This window comes from Pogoniulus pusillus, chromosome 8 (assembly GCF_015220805.1).
Source record: "Pogoniulus pusillus isolate bPogPus1 chromosome 8, bPogPus1.pri, whole genome shotgun sequence".
NCBI lineage: Eukaryota > Metazoa > Chordata > Aves > Piciformes > Lybiidae > Pogoniulus > Pogoniulus pusillus.
Genome location: NC_087271.1, coordinates 16,156,850 through 16,175,960, shown reverse-complemented (window position 1 = coordinate 16,175,960; position 19,111 = coordinate 16,156,850). Strand labels below are relative to the sequence as shown.

The 19,111-nt window shown below is 41.9% G+C and overlaps 1 protein-coding gene and 1 long non-coding RNA gene across 2 annotated transcripts in view; both read right to left on the bottom strand.

The window, feature by feature from the left end:
• LOC135177798 (loricrin-like) overlaps positions 1-16,452 on the bottom strand; it is a 37,237-nt gene extending 20,785 nt beyond the window's left edge. The window contains exons 1-20 of the mRNA XM_064148256.1: positions 16,403-16,452; positions 15,114-15,132; positions 13,187-13,228; positions 13,046-13,084; positions 12,393-12,431; positions 11,955-11,996; positions 11,816-11,851; positions 11,441-11,482; positions 11,300-11,338; positions 11,102-11,140; positions 10,664-10,705; positions 10,525-10,560; positions 10,355-10,399; positions 9,895-9,936; positions 7,797-7,835; positions 5,089-5,127; positions 4,347-4,385; positions 3,882-3,920; positions 3,070-3,108; positions 482-511 (exon numbers count right to left, since the gene is read on the bottom strand). Of these exons, the coding sequence (XP_064004326.1) occupies positions 482-511; positions 3,070-3,108; positions 3,882-3,920; positions 4,347-4,385; positions 5,089-5,127; positions 7,797-7,835; positions 9,895-9,936; positions 10,355-10,399; positions 10,525-10,560; positions 10,664-10,705; positions 11,102-11,140; positions 11,300-11,338; positions 11,441-11,482; positions 11,816-11,851; positions 11,955-11,996; positions 12,393-12,431; positions 13,046-13,084; positions 13,187-13,228; positions 15,114-15,132; positions 16,403-16,452 (777 nt within the window). The remainder of the gene's footprint in view (positions 1-481; positions 512-3,069; positions 3,109-3,881; positions 3,921-4,346; positions 4,386-5,088; positions 5,128-7,796; positions 7,836-9,894; positions 9,937-10,354; positions 10,400-10,524; positions 10,561-10,663; positions 10,706-11,101; positions 11,141-11,299; positions 11,339-11,440; positions 11,483-11,815; positions 11,852-11,954; positions 11,997-12,392; positions 12,432-13,045; positions 13,085-13,186; positions 13,229-15,113; positions 15,133-16,402) is intronic.
• A 244-nt stretch (positions 16,453-16,696) lies between these two features.
• Positions 16,697-18,354, bottom strand: LOC135177863 (uncharacterized). The gene is made up of 3 exons (XR_010303206.1): positions 18,313-18,354; positions 18,082-18,123; positions 16,697-16,739 (listed from the first exon to the last, which is right to left on the bottom strand). It is a non-coding gene; the product is annotated as an uncharacterized LOC135177863 (long non-coding RNA).
• Positions 18,355-19,111: the final 757 nt, after the last annotated feature.

The following is a 19,111-nucleotide window of genomic DNA, read 5'->3' as shown; positions in this document are numbered from 1 at the left end:
GTTGTAGTGAAGTGGGTGTTGGTTCCATTCTCAAGTAATAACTGATAGGATGAGAGGAAATGGCCTCACAATGCACCAGGGGAGATTTAGATTGGATATTAAGAAATATTTATTGACTGAAGCGATCATCAAGCACTGGAAAAGGCTGCACAAGGCAGCAGTTGAGTCACTGTCCCTAGAGGTGTTTAAAAGATGAGTAGATGTGTTGCTTATGGAGCACTTGGCAGTGTTAAGATTTATGGCTGGACTCAACGATTTTAATGGTCTCATCCAACCTACAGGACTCTATGATTCTAAATTCTTCATCTTGGCTTGATGACAAATAAGTCCCTGCCATGTCAGTAATATAAGTCACCAAAGGAATCAAGAATATAAAATGAAGAGCACATTCAAGTAAGTTAGAGATAAATAGCATCACAGATATTTTTTGCAGCTAAATAATTCTATAAAAGAAAATGTCTAATGAAGAAATAACACTTACAGAACTTCCCCCAGAACAGTCACATCCAGCCTGTGAACAATGCAGAAAATATTGAAGATATCAAAATCCCAGGTCTGGACCTGATTTCAGTTACAACTCAAATGACTTCTGCCATCCCAGGTATGCAAGCCATAAAGCTACATTTATCATTGCTCAAGTGCCTACCTTGATCTTCATGTTCTCTTAGAATCATAGAATCAACCAGGTTGGAAGAGACTTCCGAGATCATCCAGGCCAACCTAGCACCCAGCCCTATCCAGTCAACCAGATCATGGCACTAAGTGTCTCATCCAGGCATTTTTTTAACACCTCCAGGGATGGTGACTCCACCACCTCCCTGGGCAGCCCATTCCAATGCCAATCACTCTCTCTGGGAAGAAGTTCCTCCTAACATCCAGCCTAGACCTGCCCTGGCACAACTCCAGACTGTCCCCCCTTCTTCTGTTGCTGGTTGCCTGGGAGAAGAGATCCAACCCCACCTGGCTAAAACCTCCCTTCAGGTAGTTATAAACAGCAATGAGGTCACTCCTGAGCCTCCTCTTCTCCTGGCTAAACACCCCCAGCTCCCTCAGCCTCTCCTCATAGGGTTCGTGTTTCAGGCCCTTCACCAGCTTTGTTGCCCTTCTCTGGACACCTTCCAGCACCTCAACATCTCTCTTGAATTGAGTGGCCAAGAACTGGACAGTACTCAAGGTGTGGCCTGGCCAGTGCTGAGTACAGGGGAAGAGTAACCTCCCTCATCCTACTGGCCACACTGTTCCTGACACAGGCCAGGATGCCATTGGCTCTCTTGGCCACCTGGGCACACTGCTGCCTCATGTTCAGCTACTATCTACCAGTAGCTCTAGGTCCCTTTCTTCCTGGCTGCTCTCCAGCCACTCTGTCCCCAGCCTGTAGTGCTGCTTGGGGTTGTTGTGGCCAAAGTGTAGAACCCTGCACTTGGCCTTGTTAAATCTCATCCCATTGGCCTCTGCCCACCCATCCAGCCTGTCAAGGTCCCTCTGCAGGGCTCTCCTACCTTCCAACAGATCAACACCTGCTCCTAGCTTGGTGTCATCTGCAAACGTAGTGATTCTGGACTCAATCCCTGGTCCAGATCATCAATAAAGATATTGAACAGGATTGGGCCCAGCACTGATCCTTCAGCCTGTGCAAATATTCCTGCACTTACCACTCTGATGGGGAAAAAAACCTTCTGGTTTTGTTATCTTCAAATTTCTTAGCTACAATCTTTACCTTAAAAACCTTCCTCACTAAAAGGAGAAGAAAAAAATTCTGAGCAGTACTACAGAAAGCATTTTTTTCCCCTAGAAATTTGCTATGGTTTAAGGCTTAACTTAGTTTTTTGTGTCTAACTGTAAACAAGGGATAGACTTTCCAGAGATGTTGAATAGAAAAAAAAGGTTAAAAGGGTAAATAATTGGCTATTGGATGCAAAAAGAATAGCAAAGATAAATTTCTATGATTCCATTTGCTTGCTGATGGGGATAAAATTCAGTTGCATAAACAATTCTATCTCTTTCTTCTTTGCTTCTCTCCTCTGCAATTCTGCTTTGTGTAGCCCTTATCTCTGTCCTGAACTTCTTGCTGGTGCACACTATCTGGGAAGTAACAGGAGAAAGAAGAGGGAGGGGGCAGGACTTGCCCCTCCTGAACCCATGCTGGCTGGGCCTGATCCCTTGACCATCCTATAGGTGCTGTGTGATTGCACTCAAGATGATCTGTTCCATGACCTTGCCTGGCACTGAGGTCAGGCTGACAGGTCTGTAAGTTCCCATTTCCTCCTTCCGGCCCTTCTCGTGGATGGGCATCACACTGGCAGCCTCCAGTCATTAGGGACCTCTCCAGTGAGCCAGGAGTGTTGATAAATGATCAGCTCAGCTGCCAGCTCTCTCAGCACCCTAGGATGGATCCCATCTGGTCCCACGGACTTGTGAAGATCCAAGTGGCACAGCTCAGCAGGTCCCTTACTGCCTCCTCCTGGATTACAGCAGGACTATACTGGCCTCTGGCTCCATCTTCTGTGCTACAGATGTTTCAGAAAACAGATACTATCTACTTTGATAAAACCAACTGAGAGGTGGTAGAAGTTCAACATTCAGCATCTCACTTTTCACATTTGGGGCAGCCTGATCTAGTGTGAGGTGTCCCTGCCCATGGCAGGGGGGTTGGAACTACATGATCCTCGGGGGTGCTTCCAACCCTGACAATTCTGTGATTCTATATGAGATGAAGAGTTTGGTGTAATCTACTCATCAAGATAATTTTAAAAGAGAATATTTTGGAAGGGAACTGCAAATAATGAATAAAATCAACTTTCCACACGAAACATGTAAGAAGGAAAAATGCTTAGCACCCAAAAGGGTGCAGAAGCTTAAATACAGCTGCTCTTCAGGTTGTTGCTGATGGCCACTCTGGCCCGCAAGATGCCTGAATGGCATGGAAAAATAAAACAATGAGTTGCTGGGGGCTGTAGTCTAAAAGGACAGCAATGAAGGAAAAGAGTTCATGTGAAGGAAAGATGTGCAAAGTAAATTGTGAGTGCTTGACACTAGCACCACCAAACAGTGTGGAAAAAGAAAGCATACCTGTCCACCAGGCTGGCTGCCTCCTGAAGAAGGTGAACCCTGTAAATCAGATACTTTAATTAAGATTTTTGTTAAAGTTTGACATTTATATTTTATTATAATGTATTGTCTTTTACTCTCTAAACTATGCTTGAAAAGATCTATTGGACTAAGAACTCAATTTTTTTTCTATAGAAAGATTATTGAGTATTAAAAAACCCCTAATGGAATAGTTTGTAAGCTTAGGTAATACCATTCTGGTAATATTTGCTTGGGGGAGAAAAAATAATGAAAAAAATGTAAAAAATAGAAACTACAAAAATATTTTAATGTTACTCTATTTGGAAGTTTAGTTTTTAAATATGAATGAATATCAAATACTTATAACATTCAGTTTTCCCTGGTGTCAAAGCCTCCATTAATACACAAATTAAACATTCAACATGAGGATAAACTTCTTTACAGTGAGGGTGACAGAGAACTGGAACAGGCTGTTCAGAAAGGTTGTAGAATCTCCTTCTCTGGAGACTTTCAAAACCTGCCTGGATGTGTTCATGTGCAAACTATGCTAGGGAATCCTGCCTTGGCAGGCACATTGGTCTCAATCTCTGGAGGGCCCTTCCAGCCTCTAAGGTTCTGTGATTCTGTGAATTATACTTTGACTGCTCTGCTTACACTTGGACTTTTAGGGAGAGATTCTTTCCAGATTAAAAAAAAACAACAAAACGGAAAAAAAAAAAAAAAAAAAAAAAAAAAAAGTGCTGTAAGATACTAGGAGAACTCAAGCTTTTGTATAACAGATAGCTCAGGGTGAAAACAGAGTTAGTATTTACCTGACCACTGGAGAAGCCACTACCTTGAGAAGTTGATCCCTGCAGAAAGGAGATCTAAATTATTATTCTTCTTAAATGTCTCTGGAAAGCAAGGCTATGTTGTTGAACAGTCAAGCATACATTTTAACACTTTTAAATGCAGTTTGCAACTTTGTTTCCACCATAAGGGTGGTGAGACCCTGAAAAAGGTTGCCCAAAGAGCTGTTGGAAGCCCTATCCCTGGAAGTTCTTAAGGCCAGACTGGATGTAGCTCTGGGCAACCTGCTCTAGTGTGAGGTGTCCTTGCCCATGGGGAGTTGGAATTAGATGATTCTTGTGTTCCCTTCCAGTCCTGACAATGCTGCAACTCTACATTATGAGAAACTCTAGGAGATGAACAGTTGGGTGTAATGTACTCATCAGGATAATTTTTAAATAGAACATTTTGAAAGAGATCTGCAAATAATTAATAAAATCCATGCTTACATGTCCACCTGACTGGCTGCCTCCTGGGAAATAAAAATCCTGGAAAAATGTATTGAAATTACATGAAAAAAAAAAGTAATAAAACCTGAAAATTTAATTTCTTTTGCAGTATGGAAAGATTAGAGTGGAAGGTGAACACTCCTCTTGCTTCTCCATAGTCTTTCTTTTTCTCTCATGAAGTGTTAAAGAACAGTTGAAAACAGGTTTGTCTATGTCATGCCTCGTTTTGCCTGGTGATAATTGCTCCTTAGATGAAAGATACTCTTTTGGATACAGTGACAAAGAGTTCTTCTATCACCAATTAAATAATGTCTATTGTCAGTTGGTTCTCACTAGAATAAATAACTGACTGCCATGTAAAAATGGAAGCCCTTGTAAGTCACACAGCACAACAGAGCAAAAGGTTTCACTTAGAATTAATGCTGGTCAGCTTATGGTGTTGAAGCCTTTTGCAGTCAAGCAAGGAGTGAAGAACAGCACAGTGTTCTGAAGAAGTAGATGGCAGGGCTGGTTTTGTAAATGTGAGTTTGAGATTCAAGACCACATGACAACTTTAGTTGGGGTTTCTAGCAGTACTTTAACACTTCAGCCATACCCTCACTCCCTCTGTGCCTGAGAATTTTCCCGCCCACACTGGAAGCTGCCACACCAGCAGCTTTCACACAGGATTTAATTTAGGTGTCTGGCAGTTGTCAAACACTGGCACCGACACCCTGGTAAAATGAAAGGAGGAATTGCTTACCCTTTCACTGTGATGGCTGCCAGATGTGGAGGAGGAATTCTGTAGAAATATAAAAATCTAATTATTACATGGCAAATCTATCCTTGCTGAGAAAACAACATGGCAGTAAGGCAAAGAAAACTGCTGCTTGTTTGGAAGATGAAAGGTGTAAGCTGTAGGATAAGCAGTATTCTTTCAAGCTCTTTCTCTGCTCATTTCAGGAGAATGGCATTTCTTTATCTGGAAAGATGGATCCTGATACAGCATAACAAGTGCAGAGTAGGGCAACGAAGCTGGGGAAGGGCCCAGAGAATAATCTTATGAAGAGCAACTGAGGGAGCTGGGGATGGTTAGTGTGAAAAAGAAGAGGCTGAAAGGAGACCTCATCACTGTTTACAGCTACCTGAAAGGAGGCTGTGGAGAGGTTGGTGCAGGTCTCTTCTCGCAGGTAATTAGCAATAGAACAAGAAGGAATGGCCTCAAGCTGTAACAGGGCAGGTTTTAGACTGAACATGAGGAAGAATTTTTTCCCAGCAAGAGTGGTCAGACATTGGAATGTGCTGCCCAGGGAGTTGGTGGAGTCACCAACCCTGGATGCATTCAAATTTTTTTTGGATGTGATGCTTGGGGATATGGTTTAGGGTGAAACTTATAGAGTAGGGTTATAGGTGTGGCTTGGTGATGCCAAGGGTCGTTTCCAGGCTGAATGTTTCTGTGATAACAAAGGAGTGAAATCACACCGCAGTATATGTATTTTTTCTCTTAGAAAGCTCCAGTGGAAAACACCAGCACTTAAAAAACTGTCTTGGTTCTTGTGAGTCCACGGTAGTACACACCAAGGTTGTTATGCCATAGTTTCTTTCAGAGTGCCTTGGTACCCTTTGTAGAAATGTATTTTAGCTTCACTGAATATCTTCAAGAAGTTGTTCATACAGTAAGTGCATGGAAACTAATGATACACTATATTTGTGGCTGCAGTGCACACCTGGATCTATAAAACGTTTGTGGAGAGCACTTACCTACTAAGCAGGACATCAGAAAACAGACTTAGTAGAAATCCAGTTAAGGTACAATCAAGACTCCAAGCAAATGAGGAATTAAAGTTAGAAGCTGTTATAAACAACTTTATCAGAATTGATAGGAAACAACACCATAGTCAGAAGAAAAGGCATGTCCTTAAACAGAAATGCAAGCAGGTCTCACCACACTACATGCAAGCAGACCATTCCTATGCAATACAGGGAGGAAAGAGCTTGAATCTTATGCCTGGCACTGGAAAAATGAAGAGTAGTGTGAATTGGAGGTGTAAAGAGGTAACTAGCCTGGGCAGCACTGATAAGGGAGGTTACATTGTAGAAAAAGAATAAAATGAGATAATGATGAAGGGTGAAATGTGTTTTCTCAAAAGATCCCAAGCAAATGTTGAATTTTAAGAGCAATTACTTTAAAAAGTCTTAATTTATGGGAACAGGTCTGAGAGTGCATAATGTTAAACATCTATGGAATATAATTTTAAGGAAATAAATCAGAAAAAATAGAACCCTTATGAACAAGAATGGTAGATTTGACATACTGATAAAACTGCTGCTTTAGCTAAATTAGTGCTATTGTGTTAAATTAACTCAGTCCAAAAGCAGCCAGATTGCTGAAAGTAAGACAAGGATGACTGGGGGACTTGAGCACCTCTCCTATGAAGACAGACTGAGAGTCCTGGGGCTGAGTATTCTGGAGAAGACTGAGAGGAGATCTGATCAATGTGTACAAATATCTGAGGGTTGGGTGTCAAGTGGAGAGGGGGCAATCTCTTTTTGGTGGTCAGCAGCAATAAGACAAGGAGCAACAGCTACAAACTGGAACAGAAGGTTTGACCTTGACACGAGGAGAACCTTCTCTACAGTGAGGGTGACAGAGCACTGGCACAGGCTGCCCAGAGATGTTGTGGAGTCTCCTCCTTTGGAGGCTTTCAAAACCTGCCTGGATGCACCCCTGTGCGAACTACCCTAGGGGATCTTGCCTTGGCAAAGGGGTTGGACCCGATGATCTCTGGAGATCCCTTCCAATCTCTAAAGTTCTATGATTCTGTGATCATGAAATAAAAGAGAAGAGCTTCCTTTCTAAGCGCTAGTGCTAGGAATCAATTAAAAATGCATGAGTGTTAGAAGTCAGAATTGTTCCTCCCTGCAATTTCAATTGCCCAAGCCCTTACCACACCACAGCACAAATGTAGCAAAGTTTAACTCTACATTTTCATTTTTATATGCAATTTCAAATGGGTTATTGCAGAATGCTGTCAAAAACAACAGAGATGATTAGAATGCATAGTGAAGAAGCTTTTCAAAATAAGATGGTGAGAGAAGGTAAATCATAGAATTGTTTTGGTTAGAAGAGAACCTTAAGATCAAGTCCAGCCTTCAACCCAAGACCACCATGATCAATAAACCACACCCTGAAGTTTCTTCAAGCATCTCCAAGGACAGCAACTCCCCCTCCTCCCTGAGCAACCTATTCCAATGCCTGACTACTCTTTCTGTAATGACATTTACCCCAGTATCCAATCTAAACTTGCCCTAGCACAATTTTGAGCCATTTCCTCACATTACTTTCCCCTGGTGCTAGGGAGAAGAGACCAAGCCCACACCTCATTCCAGCAAAATGTACATGTAAGCATCTAGCTACTTTTAAAAGGTAGCAAAGTCTGATATTGATATACTTGAGAAGAAAATGCTTACATTGTCATCAGCTCCACCACCTCCTATGGAAGGTGAATCCTGTAAAATAATGGAAAACCAAGTTTTTTACATGATCTTGTGGAGAACATAACACAGAAAAACAAACAAAAACCCCCAGCCACTTACAATATTTATTTTACCTAAACCAGGGAATGTGCAAGGAAAGAGAAAATCATGATGTTACCTCTTGCTTAAGCAGAATTAAGTTAAAAAGAAGGAAAAAAACACACCGAAAAGACAAAAGCCTTGTAAACAGGCATTTTTACAAGGAAAAAATTAGATGAAGTTGATATACAAAATTATCTCCTAGAGGATCACAGGCTTACAGGATGTTAAGGGTTGGCAAATCGCTCACAGAGAGTGCTATTGGAAAGGGGGTGCCCAGGGAGGTGTTGGAGTTGCTGTCCCTGGAAGTGTTCAAGAAAAGACTGGATGAGGCACTTAGTGCCATGGTCTAGTTGACTGGATAGGGCTGGGTGCTAGGTTGGACTGGATGAGCTTGGAGATCTCTTCTCATCTGGTTGATTCTATGAAGGGACCTCTGCAGATTTTCCAGTCCAACCTTCCTGCCAGAACAAGACCAGAGAATCTAGCACAGGTCACACAGACAGGGCTGGAAAGGTTCCAGTGAAGGAACTCCACAATTTCTCTGGGCAGCCTGTGCCAGTGCTCTGGGACCCATACAGTCAAGCAGTTCTTCCTCATGTTGAGGTGGAACTTCCTGTGCTGCAGTTTGCATTCATTGCCCCTTGTCCTACACCAGGGCACAAGTGAGCAGAGGCTGTCCCTGTCCTTTCCTTCCTGACCCCCAGCCCTCAGCTATTTACAGACATTGATTAGATCCCCTCTCAGCCTTCTCCTCTGCAGACTAAGCATCCCCAGGGCTCTTGGCCTTTCCTCCTCAGGCAGTGCTGCAGTCCCTTCAGCATTTTTGTAGACCTCCCTCGAACACTGTTAAGTGGATCCCTGTCCCTCTTCAACTGGGCAGCCCTTACATTTAAAAATCCCATCATCAACACTTTCTAGATCCTGCACTAGAAGTAGCAACAAAAGAGAAACTTTTATGAGAAAGCCAATCTGGATTATATGTTTTATTTTTAACACAGAAGTCTTTATGCCTGGTTAAAATATAGTGACAAACAAAATGTAAGATGGTCCCTTTAGAACAGTCCCACACGCACAGAATTATTGAGACTGGAATAGAGCTCAGAGATCATTGAGTCCAGCCTATAACCTAACTATAACACTAAGTGCCATATCCAATCTTGCCTTAAAGACCTCCAGAGATGTTGACTCCATCACCTCCCTCGGCAGCCCATTACAGTGTCTAATTCCCTTTTCATCAGAAAGTGCTTCCTAACATCCAAACTAGACCTCCTCTGGTGCAGCTTCAGTCCATGCCCTCTCATCTTGGCAAAATTTGCCTGAGAGCAGAGCCTGACCTCCACCTTACTATATCTTCCCCTTCAGGTAGTTGTAGAGAGTGACAAGGTCTCCCCTGAATCTCCTCTTCTCCAGGCTGAGCACACCCAGCTCCCTCAGCCTCTCATCAGCCTTCCCCTCCAGTCCCTTCTCCAGTCTTGTTGCCCTCCTCTGGCCCCACTCCAGCACCTCAATATCTCTCTTGCAGTGAGGGTCCACAGCTGCACACAGTGCTCGAGGTGAGGCCTCCCCAGTGCCAGTACAGGGCAGAAGCACAGCCCTGGTGCTGCTGGCCACTGTTCCTGATGCTATCTCACATCAGCAAATACAGATTTCAAATAGAGTATGTTAATTCCTCTCAGCCTTAAACAGCTTTTGCATAAGTAAACACACAAAATATGTTCCTTTGGAATGAGCTAATGCACAAAGAACAAAATAGCTACAAACATTTAAAAGTCACAGTGGTACAGTACACAGGCCAAAGTGTGTAGTCCATCACCTTCCCTCCACTATGGAACCATTTATAGTTGTAAAGGGATCAATAAAAGTATAATAAAAAGTTAAATTGGCATTTCTATGGTTCACCACTTGAAAATATTTGAAATATAGAACCCAGTGCACATTAAAACCAACAGAGCAAACTTAAGTGTTGATGTTTGAGACAAGTAATATTTACCTGGCCATAAGATCCAGCACCACCATATGTGGATGATCCACCCTGTTCAGAAAAAAGGAATTATTTTCATATTGTAAACAAAATTTTTTTGTTTTCTTGGATGCTTACTGCAGGGAACTCCTTCCAGAGAGATTTGGAAAGCATTACTGCTTACTCAGTTATCACAATGGCTTGTGAGCCACAAGTATCTGCACTCCTGTTAGAACTAACTTATTGTAAATTCAAGTTCTATTTCCACTTTTGCAGAGAGCTTCACTTTGTTGATAATTCAAAGCTGAGGCTGCAGAGAATTGACAGTTAATGTGGAAGACACTTGCCAGTTAAAAGTATATGGAAATTAACTCTGCAAACTAACAGAACACCTTCATTACAACACAGCGAGAGGTAAAACACAGAATATTTGTATACAGCGGTCAAGAGTATTGGGCCTCGGCACCCTTTGTGTAAACAGACTCTTTACCTGGCCATAGGATTCGCTGCTGCTGTCATAGGCAGAAGAGCCTCCCTGTAGAGAAAATGTTGGAGTGTCTGTTACTTTGCTTCCCCCAAAAAACTTTTCCTCCTTTCAAGGATGGCACAGGAATGCAGATAGCAAAGGTCTGCCCTAGCATTTCAAACAAGAACATTTACCTGTCCATAGGATCCACCAGGATAGAAAGACCCTCCCTGTACAGAAAAGAGAAACATTTACTGGTTTCTATCTGAAACATACTCTTAAGTGAGACCTCTGGGACTGCTCCTGTGCAGTGACAGTGACCAGAATATTTACCTGGTTACCGGAGTAAGAGCTGTGGGAAGAATCTGGGCCCTCCTGAAAGGAAAGCATGGGTCAGCTGTTGCCTTGCAAAGGAGTGCTTGAGTATCATTGTATTCAGTTCTGTTTTTACACCCTTTCTCCCAATACTCTGCTAACTTTTGTGTGTCAAAATAAAGACACAGACTAATATTGTTAATGTAGAAGAAGCCTTCTGGCAGTAAATTCCTTAGCCTGCTGAACTGTGAGTTCTGCAAGGGCACTGCAAATACTCTTCTGCACTCCTCCCTGTCAAAGTAACTAAGTTACACCAGGTGTAATTTAAGTTTTCTGCTCTAAGAGACATTTGTCAGATCTATGACTACAGCATGTTCTACCATCCACATATTGGGAGTCTAGGAACTAGCATGATGAGAGTTATGCTATCCTGGTTAGAGGAGGAAGAACAACTACCTGTCCATGGTATCCTCCTGGATAGAAGTAAGGCCCTCCCTGTTTAGAAGACAGAATAGGTTACTGGATTAGATTTGGCTGTTCCTTCAGGGAAGGCTTTAGGTGGAACATGGAATTAACACCCATAGTATCAGGAGTCTAGGAACTAGGATGATTAGAGTCTGTGTTACCCTGGACAAAAGGAGGAAGAACAACTACCTGTCCATAGGCTCCTCCAGGATAGAAGTAAGGCCCTCCCTGTGCAGAAGACAGAATGGGTTACTGGATTAGATTTGGCTGTTCCTTCAGGGAAGGCTTTAGGTTGGGCTTCTGAATAGGGCATTTTATTTGCATGTTTACCTGGTTGCCAGAATATGTGCTGTGTGAAGAATCTGGGGCTCCCTGAAATGAGAACACAGACTGGCTGTCTCTTCCAGAGAGGATGGTGTCAATAACAATGTACCTGACCCTCACTGTAGGCCAGTACTGTTAGAGAACAGTGACCTTTCATCCCTGCTTTTCTTATGTTGATGAGAGATTACTCCATGGAAGTTATAAACACTATTTAGTCTGTTCCTCTGACAGATTCACATTGCAAGTTACAAACTGTTGATTCAGCTGATTGAAAGAGTTGATTCTTTGGTGTTATATTTCAAAACAGCCATTATATGTGGAGCACAGGCATGAAGATAACAGAGGTCTGTCTTAACTGTATAAAGGAGGGAGAACATTTACCTGTCCATAAGATCCACCAGGATAGAAAGACCCTCCCTGTACAGAAAAGAGAAACATTTACTGGTTTCTATCTGAAACATACTCTTAAGTGAGACCTCTGGGACTGCTCCTGTGCAGTGACAGTGACCAGAATATTTACCTGGTTACCGGAGTAAGAGCTGTGGGAAGAATCTGGGCCCTCCTGAAAGGAAAGCATGGGTCAGCTGTTGCCTTGCAAAGGAGTGCTTGAGTATCATTGTATTCAGTTCTGTTTTTACACCCTTTCTCCTAATACTCTGCTAACTTTTGTGTGCCAAAATAAAGACACAGACTAATATTGTTAATGTAGAAGAAGCCTTCTGGCAGTAAATTCCTTAGCCTGCTGAACTGTGAGTTCTGCAAGGGCACTGCAAATACTCTTCTGCACTCCTCCCTGTCAAAGTAACTAAGCTACACCAGGTGTAATTTAAGTTTTCTGCTCTAAGAGACATTTGTCAGATCTATGACTATAGCATGTTCTACCATCCACACATTGGGAGTCTAGCAACTAGGATGACGAGAGTTATGCTATCCTGGTTAAAGGAGGAAGAACAACTACCTGTCCATGGTATCCTCCTGGATAGAAGTAAGGCCCTCCCTGTGCAGAAGACAGAATAGGTTACTGGATTAGATTTGGCTGTTCCTTCAGGGAAGGCTTTAGGTTGGGCTTTTGAATAAGGCATTTTATTTGCATGTTTACCTGGTTGCCAGAATATGTGCTGTGTGAAGAATCTGGGGCTCCCTGAAACGAGAACACAGACTGGCTGTCTCTTCCAGAGAGGATGGTGTCAATAACAATGTACCTGACCCTCACTGTAGGCCAGTACTGTTAGAGAACAGTGACCTTTCATCCCTGCTTTTCTTATGTTGATGAGAGATTACTCCATGGAAGTTATAAACACTATTTAGTCTGTTCCTCTGACAGATTCACATTGCAAGTTACAAACTGTTTCAAATGAGCCACTGTATGTGGAACACAAGCATGGAGGTAACAAGAGGTCTGTCTCATCTACACAAACAAGGAAGATCATTCACCTGTCCATAAGATCCGCCAGGATAGAAAGACCCTCCCTGTACAGAAAAGAGAAACATTTACTTGTTTGTAGTTGAAATATTCTCTCAGGGAAGGTTTTTAGAATGTTCCTGTGCAGACAGGGAGTCTGTGCACGATTGGAGTTTGTGTTACCCTGGTAGGGGAGGAAGAACAACTACCTGTCCATAGGCTCCTCCGGGATAGAAGAATGGCCCTCCCTGTGCAGAAGACAGAATGGTTTACTAGTTTATATTTGGCTATTCCTTCAGGGAAGGGTCGAGGTGGAGCCACTGAATAGGGCATTTTATCTGCATGTTTACCTGGTTACCAGAATATGTGCTGTATGCAGAACCTGGGGCTCCCTGAAATGAAAACAGAGACTAGCTGTTTTTCTTGCACACTTGGTTTTAGTGTGTCCATTTCTGGATTTATATTCTTGCAAATTACAGGTTTCAAAAAGAATATTGTTTATATCATTTTAAAAAGAACATTGTTTGTTTTGTTAGAGGTAAGGAAACTTTTAGCAAGCATTTTTCTGTTGAGGTTATAGGACCTTTTTCCTTTTTCTAGTCTCAAAATCCTGTGTCATTCCTGGGAGACTCTACATTTTTATTGTTACAAAATACCATGACCCTGATCATATTTTTAAGTCCCCAGAATACTTAAACTCCACATATAAATATGGTTTAACAGTGCAGATTTTTCAGCTCAACACTTACAGAAGAAGATTCTTAACCAGTACATAACATCTATTATTACCATCACATCCCCTTTCAATACAAAAGAGACAAAGTATTATTCTATGATTAGATTACTTCCTTAGAAACTATTTGGATTCTGAGCTTATGTCTAGATGAAGCTAAGAGAAAAAGTGAAATAATTGCAGTGTGAGGAATTTAGAGATCCACAAAATGGTTTTAATAGGCATAGCTTTGACTCCTAATTTATAAATCTTCTCTAAGTTTGAAGAGACCTTCACGTAAATCAGTTTGCAAGTTCAGAAAAAAAAAAGGCTTTTAACTGCATATTTTTTTTTCTCCTAAGCTTAAGAATCTTCAAGGAAGTAGATGTCTCTTTTATGTAAGATTTGTCAATGCTGGTTTATTTATGCTTTGTTTTGCTCAGAAGAATGAACTTGCCTATCATGGCCAATGTGCTTGTATGCTGATCTCAGGCACTGCTACTGCTATGTGTAAAGGACTGACCCTAGACAGCAAATGAAAATAACTCCAGTTTTCAATTCAGTGTATTCCTTTGCAAGCATTGCTGAACTTTACTGTTGGGTGAAGACAAAGATTAAGATTATTGCTACCAAGGAGGTGGCTGAGTCACCAATCCTGGATGTGTTTAAGGATCGTTTGGATGTGGTCCTTAGGGTTATGGTTTAAGGTGAACCTTGTAAAGTAGGGTTATAGGTTGGACTTGGTGATCCTGAGGGGCTTTGCCAACTTGGATATTTCTCTGATTCTCTGTGATTATATTTTAGCATAAATTAATCCTGTCAGCTGATATTACCACAAACTGAAGTGCAAGTCTCTTCTGGATCAAAGTGGAAGCACCTGCACTGAGAATCAGTTTTCTAATGTCCAATTTAGATATCTTATTATGTTTTTGTTGAAAATTTTTGTTTAATTGCTACAGGTTACCCAAGGAGGTGGTAGAAACCCCACCCCTGGGTGTTTTTAAGGCCAGGTTGGATGGGGCTCTGGGCAACCTGATCTAGTGTGAGGTGTCCCTGCTCATGGCCGGGGGGTTGAGATGGATAATTCTGAAGATCCCTTCCAGCCTTGACAATTCTATGATTCTATAGCTAAATGCACTGTCCTCCCCATGGCCAAGCTGTGGTGCCTTGCCATTAAAAATTAAAGCTTCTTTTTGCACCAACTTAAGCATGCAAAGAAAAAGGCCCTGTAAGAACGAAAACCTGCATAAAGATGTCCACTTCTTTCCTTGTAAATGGATTTTCTTACATAGCATTAAATCACAGGACAAATACAGTTTCTCCTTGATGAAGTTGCACTATTAGTTATTCAATAGCCTAGGCTATATATTTTAAAACATGTAGGTTGTGATTGTTGCTCAGCCTCAATTATATGATCAGGTATGGAGGTTTTTAAGGCCAGGCTGGACATGGCTCTGAGCAACCTGATCTAGTGTGAGTTGTCCCTGCCCATGGCAGTGGGGTTGGAACTGGATGATCCTTGAGGACCCTTCCAACTCTGACAATTCTGTGATTCTGTATTTTACCTGATCAAAATTACTGTTCCTATATGTTAAGTTTAATGACAGTTAAGTTCAGAAAGCAGCAATTTCTTTATACAATTAGTTTACTTAAACAGCATGCTTTTTGTTATAGAAATAATGATCTATAAGATGATTCTTCATGAAACTAAAAAATAAAATCACAGAATTGCAGAACTTTAGGGGCTGAAAGGGATCTCAAAGTTTTATCCAGCCCAACACCCCTGCCAGAGCAGGATCACCTAGAGCAGGTCACACAGGAACACAACCAGGGAAGTCTTGAATATCTCCAGAGAAGGAAAGTCCATGAGTCCCTTGGCAGCCTGTTCCAGTGTTCTGTCACCCTCACAGTGAAATATATTACAGCATTCAAATAGGCTTTAAAAAAAAGTTTTAAGGTAGAAGATAGATGACTCTAAAATTCAAGTTCACTTGGCAGAGTCAGGTGAAGCCATAAGCCTGGCAAAGCTGTGCTGTAGTACCCATGTAAGAGCATTCCTTGGGCTTTTTCCTGGCATGAAGACATTGCCTAACAAAAATGTTTATATTGTGTATTGTGATTCATTGACCATAAAATTGCAATGATTCTCTTCATGGCAAGGAATAGTTTAAGCATTGATTTAAGAGATTATTATTAGACAATGTCTTTCACTTTATCAGATTTTGTCATTTCAGTCACTCTATTTTATTATACCAGTGGGAAGGACAAGGAACCTAAGCCGGATGTAATTCAGTTCTGTGGTTGCTGCATGGAACATTGACTTTGGGCTTTCAAACTAATGAGTAACTAGCAGGTAACAGTCAGCTGGCAATGTCTAGATTACCAAGCACAGTTACACAAAGTTAGAGGCCAGAGGTTTAAGTGCACAATTAAAGTAAAGCTTGACTCATTCTCCCATATAATTGCATGCAGTTCTATCCATACTGGGGAAGTTATCAATAATGTTTAAAGTTACACACTTATATACTAGGGTTCCATTATATAGATGAAAGGGACAGCACAGAAGAAAGAATACCTGGATCCTGCCACTGCTTCCATCAGGACAAATGCATCCCCCCTAACAATTGAAAGAAAACAAACAACAGAAACAATTAATGCATTGTGGAAGTTTAAAATAAGATCTTGTTTCAGATGTAAAACTGTGGTTACAGGAAGAAATACTTCAGGGCTATAGAGCAGCTCTGACTTTCCTCTACCTGAAAGAAATTTGAGGGAACAGCATTGCTCAGTATGCTTTGATTTGGAAGTTAGACCGATGCCATGTCTCTCAGTGCTATGTCTCAAGGACAGATACCTCATCAAGAGGTAATTGTGTGGGTAGTCAGGAGTACAGAGAACTGCCATTGTGCTCTCACCAGTAAACCCACTTGTGAAACCAAAACAGTATTAAGTGATTTCAGAAAGCCATTTCAGATTAACTTTATCTGAACAGGGTTTGCAATTTGATTCATTACATCATTCAACCCTCAGGCAAAACCACTGGACTTAAAATCCGACTTCTGAAATTAGTTAAATTCCCAGGAAGATATTTTTAAAAAAAGAAGAGATTAAAAAAAAAACCAACAACCAAGAAAAGGCAAGATCCTGACCTGACTACTTGATCCACCACCAGTTGCAATAAATGATCCGCCCTGTGAAGAAACCAATTATTTTTCATAGAAGCACTTTGTCACAATTTAACATATATAAAATGTAGCCAAAGTATGGTGATAAACACTTTGTGTTGCTTCCCTGCATCAACAAATGACTCTCTGCCTGAGTCATTGTCCAAATGTAAATTTGGATGAAAATTAATTAGGGTACTGGATACAGTACCCAGGGAATGGGTATCAGGAAAACTAATTAAGAAAACTGCTACTCTCTAGAGCTCAGAAGTCTGACAGTACTGTTGAATTAGACTTCAACCTCTCTGAGACCTGTGTTACATTGAGAAGAAAGATATGGATGTGCTGGAATGTGTCCAGAAAAGGGCCATGAGGATGATCAGAGGGCTGGAGCTCCTCTCTTATGGAGACAGGCTGAGAGAATTGTAGTTGTTCAGTCTGGACAGGAGAAGGCTCTGAGGAGACCTCATTGCAGCCTTCTTGAGGGAGCCTACAAGAAAGCTGCTGAGGGATGTTTTAGGGTGTTGGGCAGTGATAGGACTATGGGGAATGGATCCATTGGGTAGATCAAGATCAGACATCAGAAAGAGGTTCCTCACCATGACGGCGATGAGACACTGGCACAGGTTGCCCAGGGAGGTGGTGAAAGTCTCATCCCTGGATGTTTTTAAGGCCAGGGTGGATGTACCTCTGAGCAATCTGAGGTGTCCCTGTCCATGGCAGGGGGGTTTGAACTGGATGAACCCTGAGGTTCCTTCCAGCCCTGACAATTCTATGATTCTATGACATAATGCTGGGCATAGCAGGATTCCAGGTCTCTGGGGAGCTGAAGGGTACCAGTACCAATAAGAAAAAGAATTGGGCACCACTCTGGATCAATTAAATATCACTTAATTCTACAATGTATGCACTGCTGCACCAGCACATAGGTCTACAGAACGTGAAAGTTGGACCTGCTTTTGTATCAGAAATACACAGTCACTAAGATGAACCTTGTTACCAAACTGGAAATGAAACCGAGTTGTACATGTGGCCATTACGATCACTAGATAGAGCAGGACTGCTTCTGAAGAAAGACCCCAAAACACTTTGTGTTTTGCCAACTACTTTTACAATGATGTTATGCAAGGAAATACCTGCAATGCTTGCCTGCTCAGAAGAGTGAAGGAACAGAGGAAACAGTACATTCTGGGCCCTTTATCACTGTTTACAATTATCCAGAATTATAACATTACAGGGAAACTGCTGCCAAATCAAAGCAGCATCCTTGAGCACAGGGACGTTAGTGTAACCCAATTTTCAGAAGTCAAGTATCAGCTATCAGAAAGCTCCCTGCAAGGAGACCATGCAGTAGACACTACATTATTACCTGGAGGTTAGTGTGGCTGCTGTTTGAAGTAGAAGATTCATTCTGTGAAGAAAGAAACAGGAATTTATTAATATTAAGGACAATACATTAAACAGTTTTACTGGGAAAGAATTACCTAATCCTAAGCACAATTCTCTGGTGTGGAAACTAGATCCTTACTCTCCTTTTTGCAGCTAATACACCAATAAGCTGTAACACCAGCAGTAATTCAAAGTCAGAGGAGTTGTTTACCTGTGTATCATAGTCTCTTCTGCTCAAAACATGGGACGTATCCTGTAAAGAACAAAGATATTTCAGAGTAGCAAATGAAAACACTTACATCAGTGACAGGCCACCCTCCCACCTCCCTTCTTTCATTTTTTCCCCCTGTACTATTTACTTATAACAGCTCCAGACTCTTTAATGCATTCTTGGAGTAGAGATGCCTTATCATAAAAGGTTATTGGCACATCATTTCATAGAATCAGTCAGGGTTGGAAGGGACCACAAGGATCATCCAGTCCCAACCTCCCTGCCATGGGCAGGGACACCTCACACTAGATCAGGTTGCCCAGAGCCACATCCAGCCTGGCCTTAAACACCTCCTGGGATGAGGCTTCAACCACCTTCTTGGGCAACACATTCCAGGGTCTCACCACCCTCACAGTGAAGAACTTCTTAATCTACCCTTCTCTAGCTTTATTCAATCCCCCCTAGTCCTATCACTACCTACAGCCTAAAAACTCCCTCCCCAGCTTTCTTGTAGGCTCCCTTAAGATACCAAAAGGCCACAATAAGGTCACCTCGGAACCTTCTCCTCTCCAGACTGAACAGCCCCAACTCCATCAGTCTTTCCTCATAGCAGAGAAGCTCCAGCCCTCTGATCATCTTTGTGGCCCTTCTCTGGACACCTTCCACCACATCCATATCTCTCTTGTATATTTCTACAGGCTGCTGCTGAATCTGACTTAAAGCTATGCAATACACATCTCTGGATCTCCTCCACAATATGCTGAGCTGCCCTGTACCTCATAGGAGGATTTTTATGTCT